The 20,603-nt window shown below is 31.9% G+C and overlaps 1 protein-coding gene across 1 annotated transcript; it reads right to left on the bottom strand.

The window, feature by feature from the left end:
- Window positions 1-2,114: 2,114 nt before the first annotated feature.
- KLRK1 (killer cell lectin like receptor K1) lies at window positions 2,115-16,127 on the bottom strand. The gene is given in 10 exon segments (XM_006192172.3): window positions 2,115-2,411; window positions 4,998-5,101; window positions 5,581-5,732; window positions 6,101-6,136; window positions 6,365-6,431; window positions 6,433-6,458; window positions 9,352-9,450; window positions 11,092-11,197; window positions 12,254-12,410; window positions 16,112-16,127. Coding segments are annotated over 8 exon segments (645 nt in total). The 5' UTR covers window positions 11,135-11,197; window positions 12,254-12,410; window positions 16,112-16,127; the 3' UTR covers window positions 2,115-2,293.
- Window positions 16,128-20,603: the final 4,476 nt, after the last annotated feature.

Here is a 20,603-nt window from a genome sequence, read left to right as displayed (position 1 = left end):
TATCTTGCCTTTAGGCAGAAGGAGGTGGTGTGATCTTTTCCTGTGTTTGCTGTTTCTGTGTTTTTTGTTTTAGGTGACAAAAGGAAACCACCTATAGGTTTTCCCCCAACAGGTTTATTGAGATATGGTTGACATATAACAGTGTGTAAATTAAAGTGTATAATATGATGATTTATACACATATATTTATGAAATTAGCATACCACGATAAGGTTAGTGAACACATCCGTCACCTCACATAATCTCCACTTGTTTGTTGTGATGGTGAGAACATTTCAGATTTACTTTCTCAGCAGCTTTCAAATATACCGTCCAGTATTGTTAACTGCTACAGTCACTACGCTGTACAGTAAGTCTCCAGAATTTATTCACCTTATAATTGGAAGTTTGCACCTTGTGACCAACATCTTCCCATCTCCCCTCCCCTTGGCCCTTGGCAACCATGATTCTATTCTCTGTTTCTATGAATTCATCTTTTTCAGATGTCACATATAATAGAGATCATATAGTTTTGTCTGTGTCTGGCTTATTTCCCTTAGCATAATGCCCTCCAGGTTCATTCATGTTGTTGCAAATGGCAAGATTTATTTCCTTTTTTATAGCTGAATAATATTCCATGGTTTACATATAACATTTTCTTTATCTATTTATCTGCTGATGGTTGATGGACACTTAGATTGTATCCATGTCTTGGTTTTGTGAATAATGATGCAATGAACAGGGGGTGCAGATATATTTGAAATAATGGCTTCAAGCTTCTTCTTAATTATCTTTAGCTTAGAATAGTTTTTATGTCAAAGAGGCCTCTTTTGGGGTGACATATTCTGGTTTGTTTCACTAGCAAGGGTCCTTATTACATTTCCTGAAGTGTAGGATTTATTTATTTTTCCTTATATGAGATTGTAGCCTTTGAAGTTCCCAGTTTTAGAGAACTTTTAGGTTAGGTGACCTCTGGTCCAGGACTGTTTCCAGGACTCCATGACAACCAGCAGAAGCTAAGGTTCCCCAAGTTTATTACAAACCTTCAGGATGAAAGCTAGTTTCTGTGGCTGCTTTTCTCTTAGGATTTTCATTTTCACTGAATTCTGAGATTCTACAGAGTTTTTACCATTGTTGGTTTAACAATGTTTTCTCTAAGCCATAATATTTTATAGAACAAAATTATAAAACTTTTTTTGTTACTTTCAGTGGACCTAGTATCTTCCCTTTAGTTCCAGAAACAGAAGCATAGCCCAGTTTAAATTGCTTTTTTTCCCCAAAGCAAATGTACAGGATTTTTTGTATATTTTTTATGACTTAAACATTTAATAATAAAATCTTCAAGCAAATGTAACAAAATGTTAAATTTTGTTCATTCTTGGGGGGTGGGTCAGTGCATACTATGTATTTACACAATAATTTAAAATCTAATATGGACCAACACATTCCTTAGCCCTTGATTGACTATGTAAAAAAGAAATAATATTCTTCATGGCATTTGATACTAATTTCCATCTACAATGCTGTTCAAGCCACTTCTTCATGCCTTTCCCCAAAACACAGAAGGCAACTGCACTTAAAATAAAATCCAAAATTATTAATAGAGTGGAGAAAGCCCCACATCATTTAGCCTCTGCTCCTCTCTCCACCATTTCTTATCCTCCTCATCTTCTCCATCATTCTGTTTCCCCCAAACCTGCTTTCTTTAGAGTCACAGACTCTTCCAACTTCTCCACATTTGCAAATATTATTTCCCTTGCCAAGAATTCTGTTACCCTAATGTTGTGCCCAGACATTTTAGTCATTCTACACGTTTCAACTTAGATGCCTTTTTTTCTTCCTAGAAGCCTTATAGGTCCTCTACAAATTTGACTTTTTGTTTCCTGTGCTTTGTAGTAGTCAGGGCCATAGTCTTATTACACAGAGTAATTCCATTTCTGCCGAACACGTCATGTGCGATATTAAATTAGTAGTGGCGTTTTGAGATGTTGAGGGTGTCTTTGTTGATCTTTCAACTTTTACTTTGAAAATTCTCAAATACATCAAATTTAATGAACCACCATATACCCTTCTCCAAGCTTTAATTTTATATTATTTTCAAAAGTTTCAAGTTTGAAAAAAATCTAAAAGCCTTGTTAGTTTAATAGTTGTGCATATTTAATAAAATTACAATTTAAAACTTAATTCAACAATAATTTATTAAATGTATATGAAAATTAACATAACTATTGGAGGCATTTTCTTCCAAGTTTTCTTCGAGGAGAACACTCAGAGAATTTCTTTTGATTCTTTATATTTTATAAATTATAAGCTTTTATACACTCCTCTGCATGCAGATGTATGTGTTTGGATTTAGGCAATTTTCTGTATAAGCTTTAAAATTTGAGCCATAGACTGCACATGTTCCGTTCTGCATTTTAACCATTGTTAGCCTAGATTGGAGAGAAGGACAGATTATATTCACAACTTTACTAATGCATACATATAAAAATGAAACAATATTTAAATAGAGGTACTGAAGTAATACCATTTCAGGAGATTCTAAGACCATGCCTGCCCTTTCTTAATTCATAGGTATGCAAAATATAGCCAAGTCAGCTAATAAAAGTAAAAAATGCATTCTATTATAAATTATGTGTTGCTATTTTTTTATAGATTGGAAATTTGTTGATTTAGAAAGTCTGGAATCTCTTCATATATGAAGTCAAAGAAGAAATGAAAAAGAACATCAAAAGTGTCTTGAGACAAATGAAAATAAAAACAGAACATACGAAAATTTAGAGCATGCAGCAGCAGTTTTAAGAGGGAGGTTTATAGCAATAAATACAGATATTAAGAGGAAAGTTCTAAAATAAACAAATATATATACAAGAGAGTTAATAATATATATCTAATATTGTCTATATTATCTAATAATATATCTAATAAACAGCATGGTGACTATAGTTAACAATATATGTACCTGAAAGTTGCTAAGAGAGTAAATCCTAAACATTCTCAAGAAAAAAATCTGTAGTCATGTGAGGTGATGGTTGTGTTAAATAACCTTTTTTTGTGGTAATCATTACATAATATATATGTATATCAAATCATCCATTATACACCTTAAATGTACACAATGTTATATGTCAGTCACATCTTGATAAAGCTGGAAAAAATAGTACAAAGTGTGGGAAGAGAGAAATGAGAGAATACTTTTACAGGAATCCTATACTATACATGAGTGACATAATAGCAATTGATCAGTTAAAGATATGTGTAATAAAATTCAGAGCAAACTTTGAAATGAAACAAATAGTAATACCTAGTAAGCCAAGAAAATAGATAACATTTTACAATAAATTAAAATATTCTTAAAAGTCCAAAAAAGGAAAATAAGAATTAATAGCAAATTAGACAAATAAAAGATAAATAGCAAGAAAATACACTTAAACTTAACCATATAATCACACTAAATGTAAATGTTTTAAACTTCCAATTTAAAAGTGCAGAGACTGTCAGATTATGAAAAATCAGTCCAACTATATTCTGTCTACAAAACATATAAAGATATAGTATAAAGATACACATAGGTTAAAAATAAGAGAATGCAAAATTATGTGCCATATTAACACTAATCAACTGGAGTAGTAATATATATATTAAACAAAGTAGGATTTCATAGCACAAAATATCATTAGGGAGACAGAACTCATTGCCTAATGACAGAGCCATAAATTTATCAATCCTAAATATTTATGCACCTAATAATAGAACTTCAAGATACATTAGGCAAAAACTATTTAAACTGGAAGCAGAATACATAAATCCATAATTATAATCTAAGATTTCAATAACTCTCTCAATAATGGATAAAACAGAAAATCAGAAAGGAGATATATGACTTAAGCAACACTCTCAACCAACTTGACTTAATTGAAATTATAGAACACTCTACCTCAAAATGATGTAATACACATTCTGTTCAAGTGCACATAGAATATTTCCAAAGATAGACCAAGTCTTGTCCATAAAACTTATCTAAATAAATTTAAAAGGAGCCAATTCATAATAAATATGTTTTGTGATCAAAATGGAATGAAATTAGAATTAGTAACAGGAAGATCTCTGGAAAATCCCCAAATGTTAGAAACTAAATAACACAGTTCTGAGTAATTGATAGTTCAAACTAATGCAAAAAGGAATTTAGAAACTATTTTGAACTAAATTAAAATGAAAACACAGTATCTCAAAATACGTGGGGATGTTGCCAAATCATTTCAAATATTAATAGCACGGATGCTTCTGTTAGAAAAAAGGAAAGGTCTCAAATCACTATGTCAGCTTTCACCAGAAGAGACTAGGAAAAGAAAAGTCCACCCTGAGTAAGGAGATAGTAAATAAAAATAAAAATGAAATCAATAAACAGAAAATTTTAAATAAATGGTAAATAGGCACAAAAAAAGATGTCCAGTATCATTAGCCACTAGAAAAACACAAGTTAAAACCACAAGGAGATACCACTACACACCTATGATAATGACTAATATTTAAGAGACTGACTATAACAAGTGTTGACTAGGATGTAGAGCCACTGGAACGCTCCCACACTGCTAATAGGAATGTAAAACTGCACAACCTCTTTGGATAACAGTTTGAGAGTTTCTTAAAAAGCTTAACATACATCCGTCATATGGTTCAACCATTCCACTCCTAGATATTTATGTAAGAGAAAGGAAAGCCTGTGTTCCTACAAAGACTTCCATATAAGTGCTCATTGCAAGTAGCTTTATTTGTAATAATAGTCAACAACTGGGAACTATCCAAACATCCATCAACATAATGTTACTCATTATTATTGATATTGGCTGCTCCGCTCCACTAGTTCCTAAATTTAGGCCCTAAGAGGTTTTTTGTTGAATCTGTTAGAATATGGGGATGTCCTGGCATTGCATGAAGGAAAATGTGATAGTTGAGTGATCATAGGGGCAACTGAGGGACAAATCCACAAACAGAGACCTCCTGGCACAGAAACTTACTGATTAGCCGAGAGAATGGAACCATCTTCCCACTGCCAGGAACCATTCGCTGGAATTTGTACTAGTCCCAGCCAATGATACGACTTCACCAATTTAAAGAAGTCCTGTTTGAAACCACAAATAAAATCAGTGTTTACTTTGCAGCAACATGGATGGACCTAGAAATTCTCATTCTAAGTCAGAAAGAGAAAGACAAATAACTTGTGATATGACTTACTTGTGGCATCTAAAAAGTGACACAAATGAGCTTATCTACAGAACAGAAACAAACTCATCGATGGAAAACAAATTTATGGTTACCAAAGGAGAAATAGGGTGGGGGAGGGATACATTGGGAGTTTAGAATTAGCAGATAAAAACTACTATGTATAAAACAGATAAACAAAAAGGTCCTACATTATAACACAGGGAACTGTATTAATGTCTTGTAATAAACCATAACATAAAAGAATATGAAAAATAATATATGTATAACTGAATCACCCTTCTGTACACCAGAAACTAACACATTGTAAATCAACTACACTTCAATAAAAAAAATTTTTAATCTTTTTTTAAATTAAAAAAAAATCAAATACTCAACCTGGTCCTCTCTGCTATATATCTTCAAGAGACTGGAATTTTGATTCATACAAGAAGCTTGGCTCTGGTACCAGCTTTTGCTCTCATTAGAAAATTGGTAGCAGTTATTTCTGTAACATATCCAGTTTTTTGGACATGGACCACAGTAACTTCCTAGAAAGATAGACTATATCATTAATTCTGCATGTCTCAACATTATAGAAGATTTTATCTAGACAGGTTAAATATTTTTTTTATTCCAACCCCAAAATTCCAGATAACTAACTCATGACCATTCCCAATGACATATCTCTACACATTTATATATAAGTATATGTATAGAGAGAGAGAGATGCCAAAACTGTGTCCTTTGCTTTCCACAAGTACTTCCTCTTTATAAATAAGTCAATAAATCTACAATGAATTATGGATAACAACTAATCACCTTCAGTCTTTTGTTAATGCCGTTGTATACATGCCTGTACCCAGCATGTACCAATGCAGTAGTTTGTGCTTCAAAATATTAGAAAATTTTCACTTACCTGTCAGAGAATCCGGAGTTCCTTGGTTGAATAATGCTGTTAAAATAATCATAGTTATTTACAGGGTTTGTGTTGTTCGTAAGTGGTAAGTCCACGCAAAAGTGGGCTGACAAATTTCTAAACTAATAGCAAAAATGTAAGCTCAATGAAAAATAAATTCAATATTGCTGGCTTATATTTCTGCGCTTCTGAATACGAATCAAAGTAATGCATTACGATTGTTAGATGAACAATGCTGCTATTTACTTCTCTGTTACCACTTACAATTTATGATCATGGCACTGCCTAGCATTACCGTTACAAGGAAACGGATCGCCATGGCTACAGCAACAGGATCTGGCAAGGGAAAATGGAGATGCTGTCAAAGAAAAAAAAAAAAAGGAATGAGAAAGATGAGGAAAAAAGATAAAGGGTTCTGGTAGCTTCATGTTTAATACAAAAGCTAGAAGTGTTTGTTTATGGGAGGGAAGCGTGATATTCGTGCTTCTCCTTAATTATTTTTCTCAGGAAAGGTAAAAAAAGTACTTTGTAAGTTATTAAAAAATAAGAGTATAAAAATGTAATATCCCTTTCTACTCCTCTCTTTAAATTCCCTAGTCCTCCCTTAGAATAAATCACAGTTCTCATTTTTAAAACTTAAAATTTTCCATAAAGGTACAATAAGAAATATGGACAGTTCCCTCCAACTCCCTTTTTAAAACACATATTTAAGAAACAAACAAAATATTCGGTAATATTTCCATTTAAGAAAATATGCTAGTGATTATTCCATATCATGTCTTACAAAATATCAAATTTTTATGAATATCTGTTTACACTGTGTTTCACTGGTAAATAGGCAAAAACTAATTCTTGGCAGATTTTTAATTTTTACAATACGTATTTAAATTGTTTCTTAATTTTTGTTATTAGGTACAATGGTATGACTAACATTTCATACACAATTGTGCATAATTTTTAGTACCTCCCTAGGGGAAATTTCCTAAAGGGCAGCTGCTGGGCCAGCTGGCATTTGCGTTTTAAATTTTTGAAATGATTGAAAGTTCTAGTCCAAGGAAGCTCTACCCATTTATATAGAACCAAAAATAAATTTAAAAGCCTGTTTTCTCACAACTTCATCCACACTACATATTACTCACATTTTTTAAATGTGTAAATCTGATAAGAAATATTGTTTTAAAAATTTGAACTTTGTTTTTCCTGTTATGAATAAGATTAAACATCTTTCATTGTGGTCAAATACTGTTTTTATTTTACTTCTCTGAGACTCCTGTTTATATTAAATAGCTGATTTGTTTCTTACTTTTCAGGTTAAGAATATTAGTTCATTTATTTCCATATGTTTTGCAAATACATGTCTCAGGTACTATTTCTGTTTTAATTTTATTTATGGTAATTTTGGGGTGCTAAAATGGATAATGGTTGACTTGATCAAACTTTCCTTTACGGCATATGGTTCTTATGGCTTATGGCTTGTGATCTGAATAAAAATGCCTTCATTATTCTGAGTTTATAAACTTAAGTTATGCCCATGCTCCTTCATAATATTATATGATTTCCTTCTTTCTTTGGTTTATTTGGTGTGTGTGTTTGTGTGTGTAATAAATGATGTAGGAACTTAAATTTATAAAAAAAATTCTTCCCAAGTGGGCACTGAATTTTTCTGACATATTTGCTGAATAAATCAGTGTGTTCTCATTGATATGAAATCCTACCTTTAGCAAATAATACATTATAATTTATATTTACATTTATTCCTATATTATTTAATTCATCCCTCCATGTAAACTAGATGTAAAATTTTCTTAGTTTTATAATACACTGGAGTCTTTGATAGTGCCCACATATTGTCTTACATTTCTTTTTCAGACTATTTTCCCCATCATTACATTTCATATGTGCCTAAAGAACTTTAAACTCAGCTCTCCAGGAACCTGTCACTTAAAAAATATGGTACATTGGTTTTTCAATAGAATCACAGTAAAGGTATATGTAGAGAGATAATTTATATCTTGAAAATGTTGGCTTTTATCCTTGAATAATTTCTATTTCCATTATGCATGTCTTACTTTATGTTCATCAGTACCACTTTAAGTTAATAATTTATTTCTAGAGTTTTCAATTGAAAAGTTTATTTTTTCTGATATTTGGTTTTATAAATATGGCATTTTTCCTTTGTCACATTTTCCTTGTTTTTGTATTTAGTATGACATTGATTTTTATATCTGATTTCAATCAAGTCCACATTATTAGATTTCCTTATTGTTCATAGTATTTGAGGGTGAGGCTTTTGAAGATTTTTAAAAATATTTTAAATCCCATATTTTTTCAAATAATATTAATTTTGCCTTTTAATTCTAATTTCATATCATTTATTTTTTTCCTTTTCTTGGTTATTCATGTTGGTTAACAGCAGCAGAACAGTCAATATGACCCAACAGTAACGACAGTAAAAGTTCTTGTCCTTTCCTAAATACAATGAAAATGCTGCTAGCATTTACCAATAAGCATAATGACAGCTTTTGAAAATATATATATATCAAAGGCAGTATTTATATTTTAGAAGTTTTTAAAATTAAGCTCTTTTTAATTAGGAATTCATACTGATTTTGACCTGACACCTTTTCAACACTATGCATGTGATCATAAAATATTTCCCCTTTGATTATTACATATGGCACATTTTCATTCCCATAATTAATCATTGTAAAGTGATGCTATTTAATAATTTGCTTTTTAACATTTAATCAAAGTTTATAGGTGGGAGAAGCCTGTTGTTTTTCCTTCTGTGTAAACTATTTCAGGCTTTATTTTTCATGATATTCAGGCTTGATAAAGGACAGAGAACGTATCTCGTTCACCACTCAGAAACATTTCTGTGAATAGCAATCAAGGCATCTCTTTCAGACTGTTTAAGAACATAGCTGAAGGGTATTTTGTGTTTCTTTTTGCTTCTGTTTTCCATTTCTATTTACTCGTCCCTGAGGTTAGTTGCTGAGCAATCCCTTAGAAACTGCGTGTCTCAACTGTCATCGTCATGATCATTTCATCATTTTTAGGGCATGAAAAGATCCTAAACTCAACAGTTTCTGCTAAATTTTATTATATCTTCCAAGAGCATATCAGAGTTAACCTCAACACTGCTCTCCTCATGAAGGTAAAGGAAACTGCGTGCTTATCACCAAGTTGATCACAGTTTCTAAGATTCACCTCGGCATACTGAGAGGAGACAAGCAGAATACAGGACTCACAGTTTTCTCCATGTTTGCTTGTGTGTCTTCCCTTTTTCTGCCTGGCAGAAGCACCATGCTTCACCAGTTCAGGGTCATAATTATCAGATTTACTCATCTCTGGAGAAAAACAGTTCAGGCCAATATGTCATGGTCTTTCTGCCACTTGAGTCATTAATGTTTAAAACTTAAGTAGCTATTTCCATTCATAGCCTTTTTAAAGTATAACATCAAATTATTTTTCTATTACTTTGTTATTTTGACTTTCATACTTTGTAGTATAAATAAAATTATATTTATTCTATGGCAAAATATCTTCAGCAAGATCCTACGTACGATTAAAATGAGTCAATTCTTAATGTGCAATGAAATATAATGTGCAATGAAATAAAGACACTGTATCATGAGAAACTCTCAGGGGTCTAGGGAGTTAGACACATGTTTAATTCATAGAGCCACGTTTACTAAGTTAATAACTGCACAAAATGAAAGAAGAAGAAAGGAAAGAAAGAAAGGAAGAAAGGATGGAAGGAAGGAAGGAAGGAAGGAAGGAAGGAGAAAGAAAGAAAGAAAGAAAGAAAGAAAGAAAGAAAGAGAGAGAGAGAGAGAGAGAGAGAAAGAAAGAAAAGAAAGAGAAGAAAGAAAGAAAGAAAGAAAGAAAGAAAGAAAGAAAGAAAGAAAGAAAGAAAGAAAGAAAGAAAGAAAGAAAGAAAGAAAAAGAAAAAGAAAGAAAGAAAGAAAAGAAAAGAAAAGAAGAAAGGAAGGAAGGAAGGAAGGTGGGGAGTGAAGGGGAGGGAGGATGGAAGACAGAGTATTAACTCAACCTGGTATGGCTATTTTAAAAACTGAAAGATAATAATATGCATATAGTGTTAATAATGTCAATCACATGGTTAACAGTAAATACCACTGTGTCTAACTTTCTTTAGAGTGAAGTATTTATAAAGAATAAAATAGTAAGCTCTAAAATTTTAGGATAAAGGCAAGTAAAGAATCTTGCCTCTGAACAAACAAGTGAAAAATCATTTTTTCTCTTTTTGAAATAGTATAATCATTACTGAATATGTAAGAGCTTCTTATAAATGAAAAGCTAATACAAATTATACCTTTTATACCTAAAATTAAGCCAAAACATTGTTTTAGTTTGTACATACAATATGTAATTTAATTTAAATTTCATCATCAAATGTGTGAAAAGGGTAGGTATTATTCTGTGGGTGAAGTAACTGAATCTTAGAGATGGCCAAAGTCATATTGGTTATGTAATATAATGCTACCAGCTGAGTAATATATAATATTTTAGTTTAAGAATCACTGTCAAATATATGTCACTTGATTTGAATGTCACAGAAATCCACTAAGGTAATTGTGGCATGTTTTACATCTCTATTTAATAGAAAAGGAAACTTAAGTCCAGAGAGGCTCAAAGCTAGAGACTGGTAAAGTTTGATTAAAATTCAATTCTAGCTCCAAATCTTAATGCTGCTATTATTCTAGGCTGCCTCAAGCTGTGAGATACATGACTTTGGGTGGTTAATGGAATGAACAGGGAGGAAACGTTTCAAATTTTTGACGACTTGATACAGTATTATTAAATTTAACTTGTTCAAATATAACATGAATATACTATGAATTAACATAAAACAGACATGAGTGAATCAGAGTAAGCTGCTTTACTATAACTTATATGCTTGTCTCAAATTCTAGGTATCTTGAAATTAAGCAAACAGGCGAAACTACATTCCCGCGGCAAGGACCTACCGATGCCGTGATGAGCCCAGCGATCTCGGATAGACTCCATCATATATTATGACTGCTCATCCACCGCAGAGATGAATCCAAAGTCTTCATTTTTTAGAAAGAATTTCTGAATAAAATAAAACTGGGATTTTTTTTCTGTTTCCTCTTCTGTGGTGAATTGATAAATTTAGATTAGAAAAGTGAGAATCCAGAAAATTTTCACTCATGCATATATAAAAAAGGAAAGAATAGAAATGATAATTCATATAAAGTTAAAAATCAACTTTTAAACTTTCTCTTGCTGTAAAATAGTGAACAATTATTTCAAAATGTTAAAAAAAAATAATAGTTGTTTTTAATTTACCTACTTTAAGATATTTAATCAAAAATGTTTTCCATCACTCATATTGAATATTAACACATATGGGTTTTTTTTAAGTCTTATTTTATTTGGTGGTAATTGCTTTCTTTGCAAGGTAAATCTGAGTAAGATATATGAAATTTTGTTGAATGGTTCTTCCTAGTATGTTTTCATTCAAGTTCTGTCCATATCATTGTCATAATTTACTATAAGTTATCATCACCATCATAATTAACAAAATTAATCCCACATTTGCTTATATAGTAACATCTTAATGTTGTCTAGCAAAGCTCCCAGGAAAAGAATCTATTTAATAAATATGCACAGTGCATAGATTTTTTTAAAAAGTTAAAGCTGTTTTATATTTGATCATGATCGTTGGAAACAATGAAAATAAATTGTTTTATTTTGCAAGTAAGGTTGTGTGTTACAGAACGTAAGCTTTCGCACAAGAGTAGAAAACTCATTAAGTGTGAGAATTTAAATTGAAATTCAGTTCTCGAATCCTCAATGTAAAGATTCGTTCTTCTAGTTTTGTTTAGAGACAAGGTTCCATCCTACAGCAACATCCTAATTTTTGATTCTTCAACAAATACATCTTATTTACCTACCATTGAGTAAAGTGAAAAAGAGTACACGTTAGAAGTAATAAAAATTCTTTGCCTGCAATGTGAATTCAAACACTTAAACAATTAGAATCACTTTATGGTGTAAATATTTTTAGACACTTTCCTGAGGTTAAAAACCTCAAGAGTTTATTTCTTGAATAATAGTGGTTAGAAACACATACTCACATACACACCAACACACACAGACACACACCTGATTGGAAAAGGACGGTCCTGATTCTTGTGGATAAGAGCCTTCTGGATAATTAGACATGTCCTGAGTTCCCAGTTTAGAACTGAACGAGAGATATCTAACCAGTTTGGATCCCTGAGAAAGGTGCAGCAAAAAATGTCATTCTTATCTCTTCTTTCTGTTGAAAAAGCACAAACCACACTGCTTCCGCCTTCTCACTACACAGAAAATTTCCTTTTTTAGTGGAATAAATGTTAGGTCCTAACATCATTTTATCACTTAAAAATGGTGAAATCAGTGATCGGAAATCTCCAAAGTTTTAAGGAACAAATGGTGGAATTATATAACCTCTTTCTAAATTTTTTTCAGAAGTGAAAATTTTGTTATAAAATATGGTTGTAAGTACTGTGTGAAAAAAGACAGAAAAAAATTTAAAAACTTCTTGGTCATCCTATGCATAGGCTTTTGTAAGCTTGAGTGGAATTAAGTATGCTTTGTCATAAAAGTTGAAACCACAGAGAGAGAGTTTTCATATATATATACTTTGACATACATGTATATGCTCACATAAATACATATATGTGTACATACATGACATTTTAATAATGAAAATATTAAGTGTATACAAAACTAAAATTCCATGATAAATCATCATATGCCTACTTTAATTCATTATTAATTTATGGCCAATAAGATTGTGTCTATGGTGTATATGGGCGCCTCAGATCTGTCTCTGCTCTTCAATAGGACTCTTTCCTCCTTCTTCCTTGGGGACATTACTTTTTGGATTTCTCTTTATTGCTCAGAACAATAGCACCAAATCTCTTGCCAGAATAGCAACATAATCAACTAATGCCCTAATGTTCTGATTTTTAGCTGCGTCTAATTTCCATTACATTTAAAAATGATAAGGAAACTGTCACAGCCAAAAAGAGTTTAAAGAGACAGAGTGACAAAATGTAACATGCTATCCTGGATGGGATAAAGGAACAGAAAAAGAACATTAGGAAAAAAGTAAAGAAATCTGAATAAAGGATGTTCTTAGGCAATAATTAGGCAATAATTTTTAGTTAGTAGGACGATTCTATAGACACTATCTATTTACTATTTACAATATGTGTGAGATAAAATTAACATAGGCAAAAGTTGATTCTGCGAAGTTTGATAAAGCTATAATAATTATAATGAAATCAGTAGGTTATTTTAAATCTTCCTGTATGGGTAACACAAAAGTCAAATAGTTTTACAGCAGAGAAATAGTAAATTTTAAGAAAGAAATCATTATAAATTACACAAACTTTTCTAAACTATAGGGAAAAAAAGAAGAGTTGCTATTTTTTTCTCTACAATGAGAATTACCTTGATGTCTAAATTAGATGAGAATGTGTTAAGATAAGAAAAGGAAAAGTCAATCTTACTTATGAAAATTATTCCAAAATCCTACAGCAGTACCAAACCAAATCGAACTACATCTATACTAGTGTATAGAAGACCAAATTGAATTTATTTGAGGATTGTAATAGTAATGTTCCTTTGGAGGAAAAATTGTTAAAGGCAATTTGCTCCAAACAATAAAGAAATAGAAAAGAAAATGATTGCACCAAGATGGAATGCATATTTACTTCAACAGCTTTGAATTCAACAGCTTTGAATGATAAAAACAATCTTCAGCATATTTACCAGTATCTATATAAACTGTCACTTTTAACATCAAGGCATTAGTAGTCTTTTAGAAAATCGTGAAAGCAAAGTGATCACTAATACCACTTCTTTTTGATGTTATTGTGGAGATTCTGCAGCACATTTAAGACCATCATAGAAGACTAAAAATATAAGGACTTAATTTTTTTTGCTGATGGTATATTTATCTACAAAGATAAAAAATATTTCATGACCAGTTAACAGGAGTAATACTATATGACTGAATGTAGCATTAATTTGCACAAACTATTATGTTTAAGGTCAATTATAAACAGAAACAATTTATTTTTAATATACCACTAACTTAACAACCACAACAGAAACACTGTAAGGTATTTACGTATAAATCTAACAGAAATAGACAAGATCTATGTGGAACTTACTGTATAATTTTATGGAAATATTTTCAAAAACAACTAAATTTTGATAGGACCATTGGATCTAATAAAGATATCAATTATCCTACAATATTTTAGAGATTCAATTCTGATTAATATCCCAGCTTATGCTATGTTCATTAATGCAAAATCCAAGAGTAGAACTATCACTTTTAAAGAAGAAAAGGTAAGGGGCTTGTCCTACCAGAATTAAGACCTTTGCTAAAGCTATGTTCATTACAACAAAATAACATGGTAACATAGAGAAATCAGGCAAATTGAAAGAGAGAAAAGATACAGACAAGAAAGTCATATGCATAGATGAAAAAATAAATGAGGCAGCACTGCAGAAAAAGTAGGAAATGAGTTATTATTAGGCAATTTCTGCTGTGAAATTTTTATGCCAATTTAAAAACATAAACTTGGATTTCAACTATATATACACCCTATGCAGAAGAATTAGGAACTTAAACACACAATCCCAGTGTGCATAAAAAATAAGTAAATATTGGTGTAATTTAGAAGATTGATTCAGTATACATTTTATTTATTTTCATTTATTCACTACATTGAGATAAAATATAAAGTAAGATAAAAAAAAAAAATCAGCAGAGGAGGGTAAAGCTCAGTGGTAGAGCACATGCCTAGCATGCATGAGGTCCTGGGTTCAATCCCCAGGATCTCCATTAAATAAAAATAAATAAATAAATAAATCTACTCCCCCCAAAAAATAATATTTAAAAAAAAGGAAAACTTCATACAATTTTAAGGAAAAATAAGGTTATCAAACTCAAAATTCTTAAAGATATATCAAGGAAGGAAGGAAAGCAAATTCAGTGATATGTTTCAACTTGAACAATAAACAAGTTTATTCAACACAGTTTTTGTAGTAACAACTATCTGCTGGGTGCTTTTCTAGACCTTGAGAATGTTAAACAATCTAGACAAGATTTCTCACCATCATGAAGTTTACATTTTAGTGTAGGTGATAGAAAATGGACAAGAAAGTGTGAATCAAGTTCAAGAGCAAACGAGATAACTGAATACAAAACAAGTTGAAGGAAAAAAAGAATAACGTTATCTTCTTACATTTTTATACCAATGTTCTTTCCAGATAATCAACATTTTCCATTGTCCATTTTACATAGTAAAATTAGATCTCTACATATGAAATGTAAGCTGACATTTTCTTGCAACCACATTTTTAAAAAAATATTTGGTTTATAAAAGGAAATGAATGTGGGCTTTCTATGGGGAAATCTAAATCACACTTGCTTAAAGAGTTACTTTTATGTTAAGTAGCTTTAGTTTTCGCTGCAGTTAGGTGCCTCAAGTAAAAGACCAAGAAAAAGAGAAGTGAATATGGTAGAAACAGAATATCTGAATATTCTGCTCATTTCATTTAGTTCTAAGAGGAACTTACAGTCCTGTAGGAAAGTCACAAATATCTACTTAAAAGTACAGTTTCTGGAAACAGCTACCATGATGAAGTTAAGAATGGGGAGCTATGGTGTCATATGTAAAGCTCTCCCTAAATAAATTGATGGAGTGTGGAAAGGATTCTCTTTTTTTTTTTTTGAAAATGGGGGGAGCAAAGAGTTTTTAATTAATTAGTTAATTAATTAATTGAGGTGTAACTGCCATGTAATATTATATTAGTCTCAAATGTGTAACCTAAGGATTTGATACTTGTATATATCACAAAACGATCACCACAAAAGTCAAGTTTACATCCGTCTTTAAGGATTCTTAAAGAGGTATATTCTAAGATGAGTCAGGATGGTGAGCTTAAAAAACTTACTTGTATAAAGAGGTAGTATGTACAAGAAATTCCAATTTCTTTCTCAATGCTGAGCGTATATTCTCACCGCATCTGTCACGGTGGAGCATTTATTGAGGATTTGCTGAACAGTAGTAATGCTTCTGTCACATGAGAAATTGCAAAAGGACATGAAATAGCTTTCAGAAAACATACTTTCTAATAAATGGTATAAAACCAATATAATGAATTTATGCAGAAACAGTCATTTGATTCCAAGTACGTTTCATATAGACATATTTATCTGACCTCCTAAAACTATTGGAAAAAGAAATTTACATTGCTTTGCAAACAGCCTGGGCTCAAGTACTTGAGAATAACCACCAGCACCTCAACAAACTACTTAGAAATTATATTCGTTAAGTGAGAATAACCACCAAGGCTGAATCAACTGGCCTTCTTGGCCAGTAGGATACAGTCTGGCTTACATGGCTGAGCATGTGTTAAGTTCTTCCTGTGTACCATAAGGGGAGGAGGTGATGAGGCCACAGTGTAACTTGGTGGTGAGAAACCGTCCTCTGGGCAGGATATTTGCTTCAAGCTGTGACCCTAAAACTGAATGTGGTTGAGGGTGTTTACCAGACTGGTGCCTAGAAACGAAAGCACAAGATGTCTGGCTATGACCAAGTGAACACTTTGTAGTCTTGACTTTTCTGTAAATGTGTCTGAATTGATAAAAGACATGACAAAAGGACTCTACAACTCTCATGAGCAATGATGTAAGTAAACGGGACAGGGAGAAACAGAGCTGAGTCTGGATATACACGAGCATGTTGAGGCAGAAGTGGAAGGCTGATCAACAAAAGAGGGAAAATCTGCAAATGTACTTGAAGAAATATTTATTCAGAACCTAAATATTCAAAACATTCAGCTAGGTATTACACACTGGGCAAGGAACATATAATGCCAACCAGTATATTGGAATAGAATGAACACAAGACAGAGATTTCATAAATCCTGAGTGTATATTTCAGGTGGAAGGGAAAAGGAACAGATGACCGTCTTGGCAACTAACCAGTATTGTTTGGCACAGTTTCCTGAGCTGTGAATGGATAAATAATTCTTGGACCCTATCTCAGTTGAAACGTTCTGTAATTCTAAAAAAAATGAGCAATTCTACCAAGATATCATTTCTTTCCCAAAGAAATATTTTTATTGGATTAACTTAGCCCATGCTAGGAGATGTCATTTTTCATTTGTTTGTTTAATATCAATCTATGTGATACAATGAAACATAAGTGTTTTTCCTCCTTGTGGTATTATCTTAGAGTCTGTGAATAAACAGCCACATAAATGGTAGCTCTTTTCAAAACGGCTCCCAAGTAAATCACATGCATGACTTACAAGTTAGATGACTTCAGATTTCGCTTAGCATCTGAGCTATTTTTCTTTGTTTGGTTGCTTGTTTGCCGTTTAACGTTACACTTCCTGCCACAGTAGTAATCTCCACATCCATCAAAAAAAGAAGGATGCTATTTACAACTTCTGCATCTTGCATCCAAATGGATTTTGTGTTCACTCCAGTATTTTAAATACCAAAGAATACTAGAATTTTGTAGATATCATGAGATTTGGACATTGCTTATCCCAGGCACCCAAGGAAATAGACCTAAGAATAAGATAGTACTTTTTCCAAGGAAAAAGACTCATTAGTTGCAGATCTAGGTAGAACCAGTCTCCCAGGTCACATTTTTTTTTAACGCACCTCTTATCAGTTGGTCAAATTCTAATTGATTTATTGCTTTCTTCATTTATTCCCAGTAGATTCATTTGTGTATATAGGAAAAAAAATGCATTCAGTTTAAACTCTGCAATTCTTACATTACCTTCTTGGAGAGTTTGAAAATAACCACTATAAGTTTACAATGTTCCTTCGATGGAGTTAGTTAATCTCCCAGGACCCTTTTGAACTGCGTTAATTTTTTTCTCCCTTATTTTCACAGGATTAAAACAACAAAGCACAACAGAATATAATAAATAATTAATTAATAAATAATAATTATAAATAAATATAAAACTAGTAAAGTAATTGTATTTCCATGAAGACTGTTTCTTACTTATTGCTTGAGCTAGTATCACTTAAGGACTTCTGTGCATCAAGCATATTGTTTGGTAATGGATACACATAGTTCAGTAAAGCATAAAGCACGGTGCCCTACCATGTAATTGTCCATAGTCTATTTAAGGCATAGATACAAGCACATGGTTCTAGATTAATATGTAATTTATAGAAGATAGGAATTACTGGGTATACTTGAAGACTGGACTATAAATGACAATTTCACAATGGATTGCCAGTATCAGCTATGAGGAAATCGCGTTAGGAAAGATGTCCTGGTTTGGGTGATTTTGGGGGGAGTGTTAGATATCAAGTTGAATGGGGCTAAAACATACCAAGAACTGAAGATGGAAATGACAGACACAGAAGAAAGAGTCAATAAAATGAATAAAGAGACCAGTATGCAGTCCTATAATGTTGATTTATTAGGTGAGGTTATGAGTATCTGGAGATGGATGGAAGCTGGAACAGACTGAGATGACAAAAAGTGGGTGTGAGTGAGAAGAAAATGCTCATAATCTAAGCTGTGTTGCTTGAATACTACCAGGTAGTCAATTAAAAAACCCTTTGAGGAGTTTCAAGCAAGGATTGACAAGGTCAGATTTCCATGCTTTGGGCAGACAATTTCACCTGTTCAGAGGACAGTCAATTTGGTATTAATGGGGATAAAGAACAAGTAGAACAATAGTTAGGGGCAGGAGAAGTCAGTCTTATTTTTACCCAAAACTGTGATGTTAGGAATGGTGAAGATGACACTAATTAGGGAGGTTACTGACATAGATGATGCCATTAAATCTGACAGGAGGTGAAGATGACAGCGGTAAGAGGGAAGGGCTAAGAAAGATGTATATCCTTCTAGATTTTACTGAATGAAATGATAATGGTGCCATTTATACAGAGGACACTAGAGTAAGCAGCTTAGGGAAAGCGGTGATGACCCTAATATACAGACAGAACGAGGTTTAAGTCCAGGGGGTACTTTTAATTGATTTCTAATTGAAAATACAAATAGACCTTATGGGACTTTGTTTTATGATTCAAAACACAAAAGCTCACTTTCTAAGTATCTTTAGTTTTAGACAGATTGTTTGAAAAATACTCTGTGGTTTACAGAATTTTCTCTTAATAAGAAATATCAAGATGAGTTAAAAAAGAAATTTTAAAAAGTGGCGTGTTCTCAAGGTTAACATAAATAATCATTATTTCACTGAAACAGTGTTCAAGTAGTAGCCCCCCAAATATGGTTAAAAAGCAGAAAGCAAAATATTTCTGTGCAATTAGATGCTATAGTTTTAGATTATTAAAGACACATGTGTTTGTATCTTTTAGTCTCAGTGCAGTGATGCAGTCAAAAGAATGCAAACCATCTGAAAAACACGTTCAAAATATGTACATTATTTCTGTTTTTTTAACACTCGGAAGTGATCAAGTGCTGGTCAATAAAAGTCCGTATCAGTTTTTCTTCTCTCTGACCTATTGTTCATTTCCTTCCTGTCTCTTTAGCTTTCTAGTTCTTTTTAATCTTCCTCACTAACCCCATTTATTTCTAATTTAGGAACTTTGGCCTTTCTTCTCCCACAGACATGAATCTTATTTGCCCAAATAGAGGGATTTTTTTTTTCAAATTTTGTCAAATGTTATCCTCTAGAGTTGTTTTCCTCTACACGCTATTAATATGTTTTATTTCTTATTTTCGTCTATTTTTACTCGTATCATTAATTCCACTTTGTTTATTTTGCTTTTTATATTTCTTAGCAGAATATAAACTATGAAATGACAGGAAGTTTGTCTTGTTCATTGATGTATCTTTGGCACATAAAATAATGTATGATACATTGTAAGTGCTCATGAAACATTAGGAATGAGTTTTATGTGTTTTTCCATCATTTATTTGCATTTATTTGACAGAAGTGTTACTGTTATATGTTATGTAGATAAATGTTTCTAGTCTTTCATTTATTGGCTCAGGCGTTTACCAGGTTGCTTACAAAGTCTTCTCTTGCTCTAAGTTTATACAAATATTCTGTAACATGTCTAAATTGCCTTATTCATATAATTTTTGTTTAAAGAATAATATGACAAACACTAGTGTACCCACTATCAAGCTTATAAAATATATTGTGAATAGATGGAAAGTTTTTATGTGCTCATTCTTAATTTAATTCTCTCTTTTCCCTTTAGAGGATCCCTATTACCTATATATTTATATCTAATAGATATGGCTATGTCTTGCATGTATTTTAAAAGCAGAAAAACAATGTGTAGTGTGCATTTTTGGAATTATTTATATTGGCTCAAATTTATATTTTTGACATTCCTCGATATTGATATATTTAATATTGTGCAATTTTATTCACTTTTCTCATAAAATATAGTCTATTCTGTGAATATAGTACAATATTTTTACCTATTTTC

The sequence above is a fragment of the Camelus ferus genome, chromosome 34, assembly GCF_009834535.1.
Source record: "Camelus ferus isolate YT-003-E chromosome 34, BCGSAC_Cfer_1.0, whole genome shotgun sequence".
NCBI lineage: Eukaryota > Metazoa > Chordata > Mammalia > Artiodactyla > Camelidae > Camelus > Camelus ferus.
The sequence above is the reverse complement of the archived record's forward strand: the minus strand, read 5'-3'. Positions and strand labels throughout refer to the sequence as shown.